The sequence below is a fragment of the Pagrus major genome, chromosome 6 (genome assembly GCF_040436345.1).
Source record: "Pagrus major chromosome 6, Pma_NU_1.0".
Taxonomy (NCBI): domain Eukaryota; kingdom Metazoa; phylum Chordata; class Actinopteri; order Spariformes; family Sparidae; genus Pagrus; species Pagrus major.
In genome coordinates, this window is record NC_133220.1 from 12,596,700 (window position 1) to 12,616,815 (window position 20,116).

A 20,116-nucleotide genomic window follows, 5' to 3' on the forward strand; every position below is an offset into this window, starting at 1 on the left:
TCCCCCTAACATTACTTTGCAAATGGACATGAGGCAACATTAGCTTTTAACATCACAGGTGATTAACATTAATGACGAGTCCATATTTTATTCAGAAAATACGAAGACGATGAGCCATAAAAAGAAAGATGACCTGTTGTATTGTGGTGAACATCCATTAATCAAACAGACCTACAATACACAGTTTTTGATTTCAGAATACAATACAGCTTTATCTCTTTTAAGCCCGAAAAAACATGTAGTAAATTAAAACTTCGAACAGAAGGCAAGTAAAAATGCATCATTCTTCTACCAGATAAAGTGCTTCTGTTTTCTTTCCACCTAAGCATACACACATACATTCATACAATGCATATGCACATAACTTTTACAGTGCAGCTCACCTAGAGAATGTTTTGGAACAAAAGTTGAAGTCAGTTCAAGGCTATGCAGCTACTCTAAAGCTTGTAGAATTCAGGTTCAGGTCAGATATTCATATATTGTCTCTTTTCATGTGTTACACTGTGCAGCATGCTGTTAAATGTACTCCTGTCACAGGCTAATAGTGGTGAGCAATTACTGTGGTTTGCTTTGGTTTTTAAAAGATAACTATTTAAGAAGGCTGATCCTCCCGCATCTGTTGGATAAAGATGCAGGAGAAAAGACAAGAAAACAATGAATTAGCAACCACAAAAGGGAGGAAGGTAAATAAAAGGCAGATGGAGGATTCATTGCGCCACTAAATGTATGCAATGTATCTTCTCACACAGATACATTTATTTCTTTGACCAGACAACAGCCATATCCATCCATTTGCTCAATCTGCTGATCATGCATGCACAGGAGAGAGAGGCAGGGAAACACCATGAACAGGTGGCCAGTCAATCATAGAGTGGATACTTGGAGAATAGGCAAATTTCAGAGAATTTTTGCAAACGGCCTCAGGTCTGTTTGTCTCTGTCTCCTGCCCAGGGACTGCAGATGTAAATTAGCTTTCAGCTAACTCTGGTACAGCTAAGAAGCTGTGCACTGTCTCTGTCAAAAAAAAAAAAATAATAACCTTGTTGCCATAGTGCTAAACACCATCCTACTAGTTAGTGCACTCCTGTCAGAATACACTGTTGAAGTAGCTTAGACATCAATTTTAAAAAAACACCAATGTGCTTGTCTTTTTTTTCACTCCAGCTAAAAATGTACCCTCCTTTTGGTGATGATAAGTAAGCCAGAAAGCTGACATTTTCTAGTGAAGCTCTTCACCTCAAGGCCACTCAGTTTGCTTCACCTAAACTGTTTTTACAGAGCTTGAATCTACAGAAATACAGAAAGTGAACACATATTTATTTGGGTTATAATTAATACAGGAAATCCCTGAGCAACCTTTTCTGGTCGGTTTCTTTTTCCAGGATGTCCTCTACCAAGACACTGTATTAAATCAATTTTTCACAGTCTTTATCATCACAAGTCAGAGGACACAGCCAGCATTCTGCAGAGTGACTCCGTCCATGTTTCCTCGTCTGCCCCGACATAAAGACATGCACGCTCCTCAAAGCAACATTCAATCACCCATGCACTGCAAATTTGATTTAAGACTTCAATTTCATTAGCCGCACATTTTCCAGAGGACAACACATGCAGAGCTCAGGCCCTCACACTTCATCATCATCTTTGCCAATCCAGTTTTATTTGCCCCCTCTTCTTTTTAGAGTTAACCAACCCTGAAAAACAAACAGGCTATGTACATGTTTTTGGGAGCAGATGCTGAAAAGACAGACAGACAGTCAGAGAGACAGACAGGAAGCCTTTGCAAAAAGAGGATATAGGCAGGTATAGAGGCTGTAAAGCTGTGACAAAGACGTGCACTGGGAGACATGACAGGAGTGATAAGTAAAAATGAATATGCCTCAGGCAGCTGACTACTGATTACTTTCTTACTATTATGGCCTCACGTTTCCAAGGCAGTTTGCTCTATGGCGGGCTGTAAAACAGCACAGTGAGCATATCACTGGTGTGGCTAATGCTTGCAACCTGCTTCCATCACCGCATAAAACGCAACCCTGCTTCAGATCACAGCAGCTGTGTCGAAATTACATAAAATATACTGATTCTCACCAGGTTTTGAGTATGTAGCGCATTCATTTAAGTAAAGTGACAAAGTCGGGTATGCTTATAACATCTCTTTATGCGGCATTAACTGACGATTATCTGACAGTGTAGTGCACAGAAGAAATAAAGGAGCTACTCATAGCTGGTAAAAAAATTAAAGCAAATTGCGGATGTCTTTGACACAGCCAAAAAGGAAATGTCGCAAAAGCAAACAAACAAACCCACAAACTATCAAACCTTTGGAAAAACACTTTATTTTAAACAATGAGCCTGGTGTTTCTATAGTTTGAAAAGACTAAAACAACAATACACTCATTCTGTCCGTCAATACTTTCTGACTTACCTTCTCTGTCTACAGCACTCAGCCCCATGCCCATTTGTATTGATACAAATCTTTTAGGACAGGTACAAAAATAAAAATTTGATTTTGAAGACAGCTAAGCAACAGCTAGGCACTGCAATCTTTATCCAGCGTCACTCAAACAGGAGTAAACAGTACTTTTCTAGAGGGTTATTTTTAGCTCTCGATTAATACACGTTTAATGCTGTGAGTAGTCGCGGCAGCAGAATAGTATCTGTAGAATAGACCCAAAATAAACTTCAGCGCCTGTGACGGTTCATCGTAAAGAAGAAACACGTCAACTTCATGGCTCACCAGTGTGCATGTACAGCCTGTTCTCACTCACAAATTGTCAAATACAGCAGCCTGGTCAGTGGCTCTGACCCTCTAAGTTGTAGGTTGTAGCTGTAGGAACCCCTCTAGTATCACCTCTTGAAGTGCCATGCTAGGCTATGAAGAGCCAGAAAAGTCAAAAGCGGGGTGGTTTGATGCTTCATACACTAGACTTTCCTGTTTGTGACTTAAAAGTTATTTATTGACTGACACTACATGACCTGAGATGCGTCACATAACAAGCGTTATGTAAGTTACGAGACTGAAAGTAGTTATTTTAACCCAAAGTATGATCTTTCTCTTAACCTAACCAAACCGTGGCCCATGGCTTAATATGTGAACAGCTGTCAGCAAGCTTCATTTTGAAAGTCTAACCAGACGTTGCATATTACATATTACATATTACAGAGCCCTTCACGTGCAAAACTGATACTAGAGGGGTAGGTAGAGCATCAAAGTGAGAAGTTGAGAGTGAGAATATGTAATAATTAGTTGTAGTTAGTTGTAACAGACAGTATTTCTTAGTAGGATCAATTCATATCCTTGTTTATCAATCACCCTTGAAGACGAGTGATACATTTTTATTCCACCTTTTCAGTCTTCAAACAATCGGTGTGGAACGACATTATGCAGCCCACAAGCTGGGATGTGACAGGTGGCAGTCATGCTGGTCTCTCTGTCCGGAGTCCCTTTTTATTTTGTTGTAAAGTTATTGCAATTGTGCTTGTGACCTCATCACCGACATGCCAAAAAAATACTGCTGACCTTCGCAGATGTTCAACAGGAGAACAGCGGAAAAGAAAAGAAGCAGGGACAGGGCAGGAGAATGCTTGACTAAGCAGTAGCTGTTACCTCATTAGGGCTGGTGCTCCACAATGATGTTTAAAACATGAACTGCACACTCATTTAGCGCGTAATTTGACTGAGGTGCGACAGGGTCGAACAAGGGGGCGCAAAGTGGAAGGGTCATGATCATTAAGATAATATTAACTAACATTACCTAAGCATGGTCTACGTGACTCCAATTCTCTCTTGCCTCCCAAGGTGTGGCATCTCTTTCTACAAATCCGTTATTTCTATTCTCTTTTTCTCTCTCCTGTTTTTTTTTTTTTACTGCCTTTCAATTGCTCTGTCCCTCACTCTCTCTCTCTGCACACACATACGCACTCACCATTCAAGTTTTAGAAAGCACTGTAGGCAGAAATGCCATTGGTTTGGATCATGCTGAGGAAGCAGGAATTAATTCCAATCAGGCTAGAACAGGGAAGAGCCATTCCATTTTGCACCACTCCTGGAGTCACTCAAACAAGAAGCACCCCCACCTCTACTGCATATGCATGAACACACACATACACACACACATACACACATTCAGACTCACACACACAACATTCTCAGCACACGTGTTATTGTGCTATCGCTTAGCAGCCAAACAGAATTTTGTTTATTGCACATCGGCTGTGTCGTTGACATTAATACCATGCTAATGAAGCCCCTGACACCCTCATTCACCTGTCTCTTCCATTTCGCTGAGAATTTTAAGCAGCCGTGAGGCGCCGCTAATACTGTGGCTCACAATAAAAAACATGTTTGTTGAGATTAAAAGCATTGTGTTTTCCGTGTCAAAAGCGTTCATGGAAATGTGGTGTACCCTCGCCATTATCTACTCTTCTGAAGCACCTCTCCTCTTTCCCCTGTATTCCCACTTTCATCATTTGCTTCATAGCAGTGTGTCAGAACACAGCCACAAAGCTCATCTGGCTGTAATGCAATTCATTTCTCCTTTCTCTATATGCCTACGCCGTCTCCTTCATTTCCCATCTCATTCCTAACTACGGGTCATAGCTCTGAGTCAGTCCGTGCGGGGATCCTCCTCAAATGTCCATGTCACCATTCTACTTCTTCCTCATCCACAATGAATTCACTGACTCCACATCTATTTTCATCTAATCTCCTGTCTGCTTTTTCCTATTTCCATCTCCACAATGGGGCAGAATTTTAGCATACTGCTCTTCCTGGCACTTTTCAGCTTCCCCTGAGCCCGGGACAAAGCATTATGTTGCAGACCCTACTTATGCATCATGAAAATAGCTGTAATATAACCGGTAATTCTGTACAGCATCTGCACCTTTGGGCCATCCAAAGCTCAAAGCTTGAAACAACTATCCAGATGGTCCCTGTCTCACTGCACTGCATGTTTCCCGCCTTACCTATTGGTGACAGCTCCGCCACACTGCCGATATAAGGACCCTCCAAGAACTTGGGCTCGCTGTCGTTGATGTCCTGGACCTTGATGACAAACTCCGACTCTGGTTCCAGAGGGCCGTTGGAGAGACGGTCGCGGGCCTGAGCCCGAAGTGTGTAAAAGGCCTTCTCTTCTCGGTCCAGTCTCTCTGTGGCGTGGATGTCTCCTGTTAGCTCATCGATGATGAAGATGGTGCCCGCCCCTTCTCCAGAGATGGTGTACTTGATGTTGCCCTCACCTTCGTCAGAGTCAGTATGGATCTGTGGATTGATGCAAAAATAAATGTGAGGACAGTGAGTTCATTATAGGAGGAACATTCATTGTCAGTCATTGTAACCCCCTTACTCTAGATATTACATTTACGTAATAGTAATCTGCAACAGTAATTACATTTTGTTTGAAATGTAAATTAATGCTGCTATTAACATTGTTAATTAACATATTTGCCAAGCATTCACTGACAATATAATTAATTTGTATTCCCTATAATATCAGCTCTTACACTACGTCTGCTCATAGTGACAAAAGCATTTTGTTTTTTACTTCTGCAAAGGAGGTTTTGTTTTTAGTCATTATTGGTTGGTTGTTGGGTTAGGATGGATGGAGGATGGGTCTCAGCACAGAATAGAACTCATTAAGTTTTGGAGCGGATCCGGATAAAGGGATGGAGGAACTTTTTCTCACTTTTTTTAACATCGCTAGACATTTTGGTTAAAGTTATTTAACCAATGGACTGAATACTTAGCAACGAGTTTAACATTCAAATGTTAGAATCCACAGGTTATTTACTTTAACCTTTTCAACCTAGACCTAACACAGGGATCATCGATGCAACTCAATTTTGTTCAGACAAAACATCTAATTAGTCAAAATCTCAAATTTATCAAAAATAGCTAACTGAATTTTTGGGGATATTTGCATGAAAATGTACAAGATTATGATTATTTAGTTCTCATGTGATGTTACAGCCATGAAAATTACGGCCGACCTCAGTTTTAGTAGATTTTCTTCATCAGACATGTCATTATTATCAATCAAACAAATATAGCTTAAAAGACATGTTTGAACAATTAAATACAAAATATGTTATAATACAATTTGAGAGATTATTTTCTAGCTTTAAAACTGCTTAGAGGTAAAGTTAAAGGGACATTCATGAAGGTTAATCTAATCAAGTCTTCTATATAAATGAATCATTCAGAGAATGCTTTTACATGCAGCAGATACTGTAATTTATTATGATTAAATTCAAGTACCATTTTTGTTGGAGTACATTTGAAGGCAGACTACGAAGTTATAATCAAAAGATGAGTTCTTGAAACCATTTTACACTTTTATTACATTTTGAAGCAGACAACACAAGTCGCAGCGTCAACTGGGAAGGGTTCAAAGTCATCAATCACGATCCAGTCAGTGACAACAGAGAGATAAGACGTTACAATTTCCCCCGATATTTAGGCCACTCTCTATCACATGACTCACACTCCACACTTAGATCACATTAAGAGACCTGAGCTCCATTCATTGATGAATACTGTGAGATGCAGTTGAAAGTGCAGAAAAACTAGCACCTGGACCTTTGAGTTGAGATTATGTCACACATTCTGCAAGGAATTTTATTTAGTTTCAGCTGCTGTGGAAGCTGAGGGTTTTGGTAATTGATAGTTGTCAGAAAATGACATTTTGTCATCAGCCGTGACCAAAAGAAATTAGCACATTTCTTCCACCCATTCCCTTATCTTATTCCCCAATAGCAATTGCAGCTTAAGGCCCTCTGAGAGCTCCCCGCAGCCCAGCCATCATCGTTGTCAGAGGAAAAAAAGACACCGCACTTCTAGCGATGATTTACACCTTTCCTGCACATATTGCCCTTCACAGGATGTGACGCCCAAACTAGGAGATCAAAGTCATTTCAAAGATTGTTAAAGGTAGAGACATGGAGGTGCCGGGGCTGAAAAGTGAACTTAAAAGAGCCCTTATAAATCAGAGCTATAGTTCCCCCCTAATGTGATTAGAAGACATTCCAGAGGCAGCAATAGGAGCAGCATCGGTCCCCCATCCCAACCTCCCCTTTGGCTCTTTAGTGAGCACTAGACCTGCTCCCTCTCTCTCTCCCTCCCTCGCTTACCTTCCATCCGAAATTATAATTCAGAGCTGTCTATGCAGTGTAACTGTGGTTCAATCTACTGAGCAGACCAGGGGAGAGGGGAAATCGCCCTGGCCTCCCTGGTTAATATTTTATAAAGGCTTAATTAAATACAGGCTTCTATCACCCTCGCGGGGGTTTTCATTAAGTATTTGTCGTAAAACTGCGGAATAATGCAAGCCTGCGCCGTGATATTGCTTCCCTCATCCATTTTCCCCTCCCTTTTTATCTATCTGTTTTTGCCTTTTTCCCACCATTCTGAATCATCCTGAAGACAAATACATGAACGCTCTGAGAAAATATACTGCCGAATACTTTGGTGGTATCAATATTTCAGTTATAATAAAAGAAGTTTCATTGGTCCAAACCGTGAGGGTTATCCAATAAAAATGTGCATAGTCATGCCCAACTGGATATCACTCTCCCTCTCGCTAACCCTGTTTCTGTATTTCTAAATTAGATTCTGCAGACAAGAATGTGTGTGAAATGTTGTCATCAAGTGTTAATTCAATTGCGCAAATGCTGTCACCATGCACGCCAACTTCTTACCTACTGTATGTGCATACGCAGCCACACACACCTACCTACTGTGCATGCTTGCACACACACACAGTGGGTTCATCATTCTGCTGGGATGATGCTATTTCTCCCCCCTCAGGCTGGATATACCCATCCGTCTGTCAGTCTATCCTCGCTGGAGTGATTCAAGTTGGCAGCTTGAAAAACACAAACACTACGCTTAGCTAAGTCGTTCTAACTAAAGGTCAGAGCCAGGACGTCACTTACTTTGCAAAATAACCAGGAGTCCAAAGTCCCATTAACAAATTTGCATGAGAAGAAGATGGAGAGGAAACAAATTCTCCACTACAGCTGAGTAGTAGTCATGACCGCTTCATTGGTCTAATCTTTGATGCATCTTCGTGAACACGTCATGTTTTAGATACCGCAGCTGTGACGTCAGATAAATACAGTAATACGATGAGAAAAATATATAATAATCCACCCTTTTTGCTTGACCAGGGGCATGTAAGATTTTCACTGGCCAGCTCAATAGTCTTGAGAGGTTAAACTCTAAAAAACGTATACATCCTGACCCACAAAAAACTCCTCATAAATGGTAAATCGATACTCCACACAAAATCTACCATTTGTTGATAAAACACTCCCCCTGCGGCCTAGAAAGGTGGTCATAAAAAAAAATAAAAAAAATGTAGTTTCCTCATTGACAGAGAGCAGCAGCTTTCGGTCAGCTTGAGTTCAGTCGCTAACAACTGATTCCAGCAGTGATTATGGTCGTTCTCCCACAGTGAAAATGGGTCACCATTGGATTCCATTATTACAGGCTGAATTCAAGCTAACCACTGCCACCGATCCCAGTCTGTGAGGAAAGTACAAAACACTTTAGAACCACTTTTCAAAGCTGCAGGAAGAGTTTTCACTATTTGGTTTGACATTAACATTTTGGGGGAGGGAGTTTTACTACCCCCTGGATGCAGGCATAATGTGTTGACATTAAAGGCAGGAGCACACATCTACTTACAAAGATGGAGTATGAATATTGGTCAGTCCAATACAGATTTTCTGCAACATGTGAAACAGGCCTACATAAAACAGTGTGTTGCATCAGTGGTGTACTATGGCACTGTCATTGCTCACTTGAAATCAATTCTATCACAACCCAGCAGGCAGAATAAATGCAAACCATAGATATGTTGAAAGTTTACATTTCTTTATGTTGCAACTTTACTTTTCTTCAGCTTCAATTTTTTATTTTATTTTTAGACAATGCCGTACAAATGCTCTGGTTAGGTGTAGACCAAAAAAAAACCCCACTTGGTTAGGGTTAGGAAAAGATCATGTTTTGGTTTTTATAATACCTGTTTTTTGTCACCACAAACTCAATGTCAGCTCATGTGATTTCGTATATATATATATATATTATATTTTGTTGGAATATCAATATAGCACAAAGCCTGTGACCTGTACGACTGTGTATCAGTGGTTTGGAGGAACTTTAAATGCCAAATATTTCTCTGTGACTCGACTGTCAACAATTTAAGTTTGACATTTTGTGGAGGATTTTTTGGGTCTGCTAACTTCATGTGTCATCATGCCAACCCAGAGGCTTTCAAACTATGGGGTACAAAAAGTCAGTGGTCTATTATTAATTGGCCTCAGGAAAGTTGTCAGGAAAACCAGTGATAGCCCAGTGTCATCAGGGATTTGCTAGACAATACGCATATTTAATGATTAGTGGACATCAAGCATATATAATTTATATAATTTAAGAGTTACTGGTTGTAATCACCCTTGAAATTCACCCTTATTTGGCCGCTGAGTGCTGCAGCCTCATATTGCTTCTGCAGGGCTTCGGACTAACTTTTTTTAAACAGGTGCGCCTAACTTTTTAGCATTAAGGTGCACATAATTCAAGTGAACAGGTGTACAGTAAATGATTGATAACAGGAAAAAAGGTGCAATACATACTTTTCGTCAAGTATTTCTGAACCACAGCACACACAAAAAGTAACGGCGATAATCTCTCTTTAAAAGGCAAACTAAATTTCAAGCGCACCAGTGCGAACAGTGCAAAATGTTTAGTTGGACTGCATGTGTGGCCAAAATAAATAAAATAAACAAATAAAAGCCCTGTCCTAAACTTTGGAAGGTATTTTTGCACAGAACCATGTGAAGTTCTTACTCAACGGATTACCTCACGGCCAGTATGGAAGGTTACAGCGAAACAGTTACAGCGAACTCCCTCAAAAATCTGGCATTGGAATATAGTAGAGGCATAAAAATAATATGTCTTACTAAAAATGTGTATTTTTAAATGTAGCTCGGCACTTATTATGACTCATTGTCTGGATTTAAGTCCAAACTTCATGCGAGTAGTAGTAAGCAATGCCTTGGGGTTTACAGTGTGGTGACTCAGGGGAGAGTGAGGTTGATGATGCCCTGTCAGGTTCACCTTTGGGTCATAACAAAGTGTCTAGCTGTCACTGTGGGCTAACCTGCTGAAGGGGATGACATATGACTCACATGCAGTGACGGAAAGTTTCCTTCTTATGCGGTAGTCAGCTCTTTTGTTGACTGAGAGTATGTTAAAGATCAAACTCAGACTAAACTAACCTATGAGAGTGTTTAGTGATAATTTGCTTTTGAAAAGGCGCTATTTTTAGAAACCTAAAGGAGACCTATTATGCTTTTTGGTTTATTCCTTTCCTTCAGTGTTTTATAAAAGTTCTTGTGCATGTAAAAGATCTTGAAAGTTAAAAAGATGAAAGTCCACACCAAAAACAGCTATTCTCCCCTTCAGAAAACACTGCTCCTGAAACGTGACGTGACTTCTTGACATCACGCTACGTCACTATGTCACACATTTGCATAATTTATGCCAAGAGGCTAGTTCTGCGCTTAAGAATTAATTACGTGAGGCTGCGCTGTTGTTGTCAGTGATGCTAGCTCAGGCATGTGCATGCTGACCAATCGGAGGATACTGGGTATTCAGGAGGGGGGCCCTTAAAGAGACAGGAGCGTTTCAGACAGAGGGGGAATACAATGCTGCTGTATTGGACAATATGAGAAAACTGATGTGTTTTTTGAGCATTAAAGCATGTAAGCCTATTCTCGAAGTAATCCAAAATAAAATTATGAACCTGAAAATGAGCATAATATGTCTCCTGAAAACACCTGCAGCACTTCCAAGTCACACGTGACTTGGAAGTGTGTTTAAAGTTTTAAATACTTACAGGCTTCTAAGCACAGGTAAACATACTATAAAGTAACCAGCATAACACGACAGAAGAAAAAAATAGAATACGTTAGAATAGGGAGATATTTGGGGAGCAGGATTTTACATTTCCAGTGGAGATAGCAGAACGTGGGCTGCACTGAATCCTCGGTTTATTGAGGGTTTCAAAGCGGGAGCAAATTGGCTGTCTTATATTTAAGTCTGTGTAATCAGGAGTAGGCCTGCCACATTTCACTGCAGCTTGTCAAGCTCTCTGATCTTAACAGCTTCAAAGTGTTAACAAGGTGACTGTATCAGAGACAGCCTAGGTGGATACTATTGCTGGGATGTGCTGGAATGAGAGGCAGAGCTGCAGAGGCTTAGATGGGGGATAGAGGAGAGAAAAGAACATCATGACATTACGATGACTTTATGTATAAATAATTCTGAAAGCTGATAACACAGAGCAAACAAAAGGCTTTCTCATCGTCCAAAATGGGTAACGCGGATCGCTAAAACGCCATACCCAGTGACAGAACAGTGTGGTTTTTTTTTTCACCCCTCATCTTAAGCTGCTTTGTTCCTCTTTGATGACAGTCTTGTGATGTTGTTACAATTGGACTTAGATTTGACTAATTATAGCTTGGATCACTGCGACGAGGAGAATTACTTTAACAGGCATACTATGTGCATTTTTCTGTTGTCTGACTGCCTCTGTCCATGGCCAAACACCTTTTATTCTCATTCATAACTCAGACATGGCATTAAAAATATGCCACCCAGAGACTATTCAGGTGTCAAAAGAAAAATATCGAATCAGACAAAACATGAAACAGATTAAATTTCCTCTACCAACCACAGTAAAGGAAAACAGCAATAGGAAAAAAAAACTAGATACAAAATCCTTACTCGTGCTTGAGGATTTGAAAGTATTTTATATCCAAGACCACACCAAACCTGCTGTTGTCCAAACCAGAACAACAGACTACCATACGCCATAAATCAAACTGATATTCTTCAGAAGAATCTAGACGTTTCAGTGGGCAAAAACTACGAGGCCATCTGCTTCATTTGGCTCCTGGTTGAATGCAGAAAAGTTAAGAAGGGACGAAGAAGCACGCTGAACATGGAGTCTACAGGCACTTTCTTCAGTTAGTGCTGAGGAAGAATAAACGCACAGTCGCATGCTACATAAAGTCCCACAATCTCTCCCTCTCTCTCTTGCACACACACACAACCCATGGATTTATTTTTGACAGCTTTTGTCAAAGTAGAGGAGAGAGCAACATGACCGGGGAGAAGAATGTGTCATTTCTGTGTCCTTTACTTCCTTTAACAACCGCCATTTAGGATTATCTGGGCTCAACAGCAACTCTTACAAAAGCACCGCCACCTCCCCTTCCCACTATACGGCACCTTTTCGAAGGTAGTTGGCAAGAAAACATGTATAGATGTATTGTTTAAAGTCCACAGGGATTTATTACCTAAATGTCCTGACCAAAGCAGCCAGTTTAATGTCATATGAGTGACCATTTTATTGGTAAATGTGATTTCATTAGCAGAGTAGTGGCAGCCACAGTGTGAGATGGAGCGAGCTTGGCAAGTTTGCTGAGTTGGAGTAAAGCAATATGAAAAAAAAAGCTTGTTGTAATTATCCAGTACAGAGGCACACTGCTTGGCTTTAATCCGCTACTGCTCAATTTAAAGTGTTGATACCAAAAATCCAGCAGAGTCCATCTGGGTGTGTGTGTGTGTGTGTGTGTGTGTGTGTGTGTGTGTGAGAGAGAGAGAGAGAGAGAGAGAGAGAGAGAGAGAGAGAGAGATACACACAGACGGATGGACAGAAAGTCACATCCACACTCACACACACACACACCATTAATGGCACTGATAGTGCCGGACGGTGCCCTAGTCGCATGAAGTGCAATAACTTCAGATAATTTTATTAATAAAATCATCTTTCTTTCCCCTCCTGCTGTGTCACTCCCTCGAGCTCCCTTCAGCCCTTTTATATCAGTTCACTGCCTTCCCTGGGCACCCTGTCCAGTAATGAATCACAAGTCAGAGTATGAAGTGTCTTCTCTCCCAGGCTCCCTTTGCAGCCTTCCCTTTTCCCTCTCCACTCCTTCCCTCACGTAACGCTCAATTTCTCTGTGCCTAGCTCTCCGTCCCCCAGCAGACAGACACAGCACTGGCTGTTAGCCTTGTTGTCGGTCTTGCCAGCAGGGATGAAGCGCAATCACAATGGCAGACAAATAATGGCCAAAGGATAATTATTTTGTAACAAGCTGCCCTGCTGCACAAACATCTTCATTCATTTGTAAGAATAGAGAGATCAATATATGCAGATGCAATATTAGCCGGTCAATTGGCATGTCTAAATGATTAGAAACAAGGGGATCGCGTGATTGATGTGTGTGACTCAACGCTGAGTCTCATGCTGTCTGCATTAATATTCCGTCTTTTCACATCACGTCCCATGCAAGGCAATCGAATCATACGTGCTGTCCGCTCTCATCAACTCACTGAGGTTCGTTTGAGAAGCAGCTGATGAATGGGATGTGAATGAGAAGATGGGGGGGGGGGCAAAATATTCCCAAACATACTCATGGCACCAAGATGATAGCGAACAAGATTTTGTTTGACATGTTTTTTTATCATCCGTAATTACATTAGAAGAATAACATTCAATAATATTATTGCATTTCTGGTGTCGAGACGTCCTCAACACGAAAGAGAAGGACATTGTCGAGGCTGCCATCACTGAGTAATTCCCACCGTTGGACCAAATAGTTCCAGGAACTAAACAAGGTCTCTTTTACACACTAAGTCTCCACAGCATCTGAGCAACTGCGAAGATCCCACAAATTAGTTTAATTAGTTTGCTTGGGGACAGCAATGAAAAAGTTGGCAAATCGTGTCTTGTTCAATCTCTTGTTGCTTAAACACTAAGAATGAAGTTGTTTGTGTTTGCTATGGCCTCGAGAGCAGAGACTTTTTGTTATCCAGGAATTACGGCAAAAGGACCAAGGTGGTGGAAATCCTAAAAACTGTTTGACTGCATAACTTCAGTGATGAATGGCTAACTGACTGAATAGTTTGGTTTTTAGATAAAGAAGTGGAGAACTGATGTCATCAAACTTGAAGTTTTATTGAAATTCAAGTAACTGTCTAGTGAATGTTTGAGTGTTTTGTATTGGCTCAACCTGGTTATACAGGATGCCAAGTCTACTCACTCACAGGTGACACATTTTAAGAAAGTGGATAGTGTTTTTTTGTAATTTTTGTGATTTAATACTGTTTTAAATGGCTGGTGTAAACTCTGGCTAGAAAAAAGTGCTCAAATTGGACCATTGAAGAGGTGTAGGAACCCTGTACACTGGACTAACAGGCCTGGGCCGACCCACTTTTACAACTGGCCCATCCTAAAAGACTAGGAGAATGCATTTTCTTAACCTTTATTTCTAATTATTTTAATTAACATTTAAATACCCAACAAATACTCAAAATCATTTTCATTTCTAAGACAACATTCATCTGGCTACTATCAAATGTGAGGTCTGGACCGGTCACAAGAGGGGAACCGCCCTTGTAGCCCACACACGCATGTCACTGTTAGGAAGTCGTCACTTTTTAATTTCGTAACTGCAAATGCTTTTCCAACTGAGACTAGAAGAAGCCAGAAAACTGTAGACAGGACAGGACCTGCCTGACTTGATTGTCTCATTAATGCCTTGAAAGCATAGTAGACGGTTTCTGTTGAGACATGCTGCTGAACTGATGATGCTCTCTTGCTTGTTGAAAGTCAATCTAGCTCACCCATCAGTCAATCTCTCACTCTCTCTCCTTGCAATAAATGTAAAGAAATAATTATCCAGCCACATCATCCAAACAAGTTGGTATTTCCTCTTAACGATTGATGTATTGGTCTACACAATCCACAGAAAATAATAGCCCAAACATAATAGACATATGTTTAATTTTAGCCCAATTTGAGCATTATTCTCTGTGTCCACTGTTTGTTATAAACTGCCGCAGGTAAATAATATGTTTTCTCTGCATTGAAAATGTCTTTTTCCACAGCATGATATCAGTCACTTCCGCTTGAGACTGAAAACCGTCAGAGGAAAGCAGACGGTATTAACTTCGGTAATTAAGAGGCCCGGCCATGCCTGCTTGGATCCCGGTTCCTCTGGTGGGTAGTTGAGTCAGGCTCCTGCTCCTAAAATGGTTCCTGAACTCTCAGAAAAGTTCCTTCTGTTTATTTGCAAGACAAATGAAATGAAATAGAATTACTGGGTTGTATAATTGGATAGTGGATGACGTCAGTCAGTCATGGAAAAAAAACTTTTGTCGACTTTTCGTAGTTCAAAAGGTAATTTAAATACATTTTCCTGATGAGAATGTTTGATTCAGGCCAACTGCCAGTATTTTCCATATGTAATGATGATACGAGGTCAAGCGCTTCTTCTTCCGATCCATTCACCTCAAGCAATATTTTAAAATTGATACAAAGAATTTCAAATCTCATGAAGAATGTAGAGTAAGCCATGAATTATAGACCAGTTCAGACTTTCAAAAAAGGCATGTTGCATCTTAAAGTGAAAGTGTAGCTGCTTTACGATAAAAATGTTTCAGCAGTTCACCTCAAAACTTTTCACTTGAAGCATTCGCATTAATTACTCCGTTTGCATTAAAAGTAGCCAATGGACTTATACAGGTTTCAGAGTTTCTACAGCCTCACAGAGTGGATCAGAGAACAATGAGGCTCCCATCATTAGATAACAACGAGAACAAGAACGTAGGAGTAAAATAGAACTCAAAACCACAACTCCTACATTGCACAAGAGCTCCAAAACTACTGACAGCTGAAGGTAGACACACAAAAAAAAGTCTGCTTCTCTTTAGTGCATGAGCTCACATTTGTGGCATACCAGGGTTCGCCAAAGCAAAATGGAATGAAAAAAAATGACAGGGAAAAATACTGTATATATTTGGGCAATGCAATGGAGGCAACAGTGTCTCCAGGGCTTTTAATTTTTAATTTCTAATGTCTTTGCAGTGGCAGAGTTTTACAGCTTGTTTACTGGTGAAAGAGGACCTTTCAGAGGTAGTCCTTTGCAGAAAACCACGGGGACTCCTTCTTTATCTCTTCCTTGTTCTTAAACACATTTTATGGTTTGACCTCAGGTGCTGTGCACTGTATCTCCATGCAGGTGCCATCTTGCCAGTGGCATAGAATTGAAGTCTTTTTTATGCTTGTGTCTTTTTGTAAAATAATTCCTCCGAACCAACCTTGAAGCTGAGGTGGGTGGAGTGTTTATACTGATGTTAAGGTCATGCAGTTTTTCTACAACACAAATGCACTGAGCACCCTTTGTGGTTATTTTTTGTGGTGTCACATGGTTACAAGTTTAGAAAATGAACACCTTTTAATACATCTTGACCTCCTTTCACAGGGTAGTGCAGTTATTGTGATTAATGTTTCATTTGTGAGCTCAGTTAGATTAATGGACTATTATTAACAATAATGATGTCACTGGTTGCAAAAAATAAAACTCAAATCACATTTTTTTTTTCTCATAAAAAATGTCTCTGCTATGCTGTTATGTAAACTGGATTATTAAAGGGTTTTTTTGATGGGGAGCTGTCAGTCTATGTAATCACTTTTTACAATACATACAATAGTGGCACTGTCATTCACTTCTAAATACAATCAAATATGACTAACTTAAAGAAACCTTCTGAGTCACTTCAGTTGATAAAAGTAGAAGCAAGAAATCCATGACAACTTATACTAATTTAATTTATTACACCCTCACTGCAGAGATTGGCTGGGGCAGTGCCTTTCTGTGCGGAGTTTGTTCTCCCCGTGTCTGGGGGTTCTCACGGGGTCTCTCCATGTACTCCGGCTTCCTCCCACGATCCAAAGAAGTTAGGTTAATCGTTTACTCTCCATTGTTCGTAGGTGTGAATGTGAGCGTGAATGGTTGTTTGTCCCTATATGTGATGAACTGACGACTTATCCAGGGTGTACCCCACCGCTCGCCAAATGTCAGCCCCACCCCCGTGACCCTGAAAAGGATAAGTGGTTACAGATGATGGATGGATGCAGATATTGTATTGTCTTCTAAAGAACCTTGTATGTGTCACAATGTATAAAAAAAACATGTTGAGAATAAGAAACTGATTTCTGCCCTTCGAAGCCTATTTGTTTTGTTACATTCTTATATTTGGGTGCTGTACAGTTACATTTTAGGACTCTGCTCCTCAAGGACAAGAACAGTTTTCACTTTAGAGGAACTGGTCTTGACTTTAATTCTGCTCATTAAAAGGAATAGCTGCTGCTGTGTGGAGCTGATGCGACTGAGCTTCTTACTAATAATGCATTCATTTTGACAACAGAAACATGCATAAATCTGCCCTACTTGTACTATAACTTCAGAACTTGTCGTACAAAAATCCCTTTTAATCTTGTCAGAGGCAGGTTTGTTTTATTGTTTTTTTTCTTTGCAAGAGCAATTGTTCAAGGAAAGAACACTTTGCAAAGTTGTTATTTACATCACTAGTGCAGTGCCCGTTCAATGCATGCCATTCGGCACAGATTATCTGGTAATGTGATGGGTTTACAGATCCAGTCTTAAGCCCTGCTGAATTGCTCACAGACTTATCTGGGCCGCCCCGATAAAATCAAACATGTTTGATATTGATGGATGATATTTCTGGAAGATTACATCGGTATTTTCCAAGCCAGATCACAAAAAACAATGAGAGAGGCATCCTGGAGCGGGCGATGGTGCTGTCAAGCAACAGTAAACATTCTGGCCCTTGAGGTTAATGTTAGCTAGCATACTGACAGAAACTTAAAATCTCACCTCCAGTTGTTGCAAAAGAAAAGAAAACCTGAGCTGACCTGTGTCAATCACACTCGTTTAACCCTTTTTCTAACTGCATTGTGTTACTACAGCAAGTTCTTGCACCAGACTAACCTCTATTTTGTTTATGTCTGCTAATATTGAACGTGTCGCGTGTCCATATTGCGCCAAATTCGACATCGTCGATCGGATGAACGGTTCTTGAGATATGTGAGTAGCAGACAGACAAACAGAGATTCCTTGCTTCATAGTGAGATAGAAAAAGATGTCTTACCTTTCCTACGTATAGCGGCTCTGTGCCTGTGTACTCCTCCACCACAAAAAACTGGTTCCACACCCATCCTCTCTTAACTCGTTCCAGCGACGAGGCTCCTTGCTCCTCTTTACTCCCTCCAGAGGTTGAACTACTAGTCCTTGAGACCTCACACCAGCCAAAACTACAGCAACTAAGAAGACCCAAGGCTGCCAACAGTGTCCCAGCTCCGACTGTCCAAGAAAGGGCCATTTTGATAAAAAAAAAAATAGAGGAAAAAAAAAGAAAAAAAAAGACAGAAATCTGGCTTGGGTCTACATGTAATATACAAGATGCATGCAGACAGGAATAGTTTTCAGGTTGTAGTTTTATACCAAATAAAACTCCACTAAGACAAACTTAAAAGGTCTTTGTGTGAGAACTTGAAAGTTAATCCATGGGATCGAGAATAAAGCTGAAGTTTTCTGCTGAATACAGAGCAGGTCATGGAGCATATTGGATTCCTACCTCCTGCAGAGTTCTTTTTGTACTGTAACATGGTCGGTCATTGTGATTCGTCTGGTATCTTACAGTTTCTGATAGTTTTTAAAGAAAGTAGTGACACAAACAGACTTTCAAGCTGAAATTTTGAAGGCAACAAAAATAACAGATTTTACTGGGATGGCTCACTGATCAGAGGGGAACATGTGGGGGAAGCAGGGATGCAATGGCATTGAGGAACACGCCCCTGAAGAGTGATGCTCTCCATCCATTCTTGATTTTGACTTTTGTGCTGCTCCCAATTTCACTTCTGGCCACTTCCAATGGTTGTTTCAGGTGGTTTGACACTAAGCTGTCCAAAAATGACTCTACTGAACTTTTTTGCAGAGAAAGTATTTCGGTAGTCCACAAAAATCCCTTTTAATGACCGGTTTTGCTTCCTGAAGCAGAGTCCTTGAACTGAGAAAAGGTCAACTGACTTTTCTGTTGGTGATTTTGTCTGATCTTCGATGACTTTCCCAAGAACAATCCAGTGGTTTTGAAAGTTCATTCTTCAAAGGTCCTATGGTATTTCTGTGGCCATCATGATAACTCCATCAGCGATTCAAAGGCAGGAAAAGGACAAACCTGTAAGACATAAAAGAAAACTGCTGTTATCACGGTTCTTGTCATTTGGGCAGGATACGGAGGGGATTTCTACTTCGTACTTTTAAAATGTCCTTCTGAGCATCAAAATCAGTTTCTCAGCTTTTTTAAATTTTACAGTAAAGATACCATACCCCATTCATCTTGCATTTCCTCTGTGTGTTCTGTGCTACAAACCCCATAATGTGTTGGTTTTGTTAGGATTATCTGGAGGAGACTGTTTTCCACCAGAGATGCTTGTGTTCAGCAAGGATTCTAATAATGTGCTATGAGCTGGAGAGCAATGGCAGAACAGTGAAAAGAGGACAGGAAACCAGGTGTGTGGAAAAGAGGAAGGAGAGAGAGAGAAAGAGAGAGAAAGAGGTCATTGTTCATCACGCACCAGACCCAAAGCATCTGTCTGCCTTTCGTCCGACTGATGGAGCGACCCTAACATCAGCCAGCTGATTAATTGCATGAGGGAGCACTAATTGGATAAAAGTATTAATCAATTAATTCTATCCAATGAGGCAACAACTCCCTAATACTTCAGACAAACATTGGAAAGTAGGGGGGGCCAGATACGCTTCTTGGCTGTTGTGAAACATGCACAGAGGTTATGCAGAAAGACCGAGCTGACGGAGCAGAGACAGAAAGAGGGGTTAGAGGGAGGGGTGATGAATGACGAAGATGCGAGACAAATAGAGAATAAAATAATGGGTGAAAGACTGAAAGAGGGAACAAGACAGACTGTGTTCTGTTGCGTCTGGCTGTGATCAACGGTTTCTTTGAACATTCAGAACAAGAGGTGGATGACAGAAGTAAGGAGAAACAGTAACATTTAGTATGTCTCTGGCCTTACGACCCCAACAAAGGAAGATTGCAACACCAGTCGAAGAAAAACTCCTGAGGCCAGCAGGTGGTTTTAACCTATTGTGTTTCTGCCGGCTTGGAGAGGACTTCTAATCTCACTTTCCTCCTGCCCGGTAGCGTGCTTCGAGCTTC

The 20,116-nt window shown here is 40.7% G+C and overlaps 1 protein-coding gene across 1 annotated transcript in view; it reads right to left on the reverse strand.

The window, feature by feature from the left end:
* LOC140998205 (cadherin-22) overlaps positions 1–18,259 on the reverse strand; it is a 79,314-nt gene extending 61,055 nt beyond the window's left edge. The window contains exons 1-2 of the mRNA XM_073468403.1: positions 18,029–18,259; positions 4,966–5,260 (exon numbers count right to left, since the gene is read on the reverse strand). Of these exons, the coding sequence (XP_073324504.1) occupies positions 4,966–5,260; positions 18,029–18,259 (526 nt within the window). The remainder of the gene's footprint in view (positions 1–4,965; positions 5,261–18,028) is intronic.
* Positions 18,260–20,116: the final 1,857 nt, after the last annotated feature.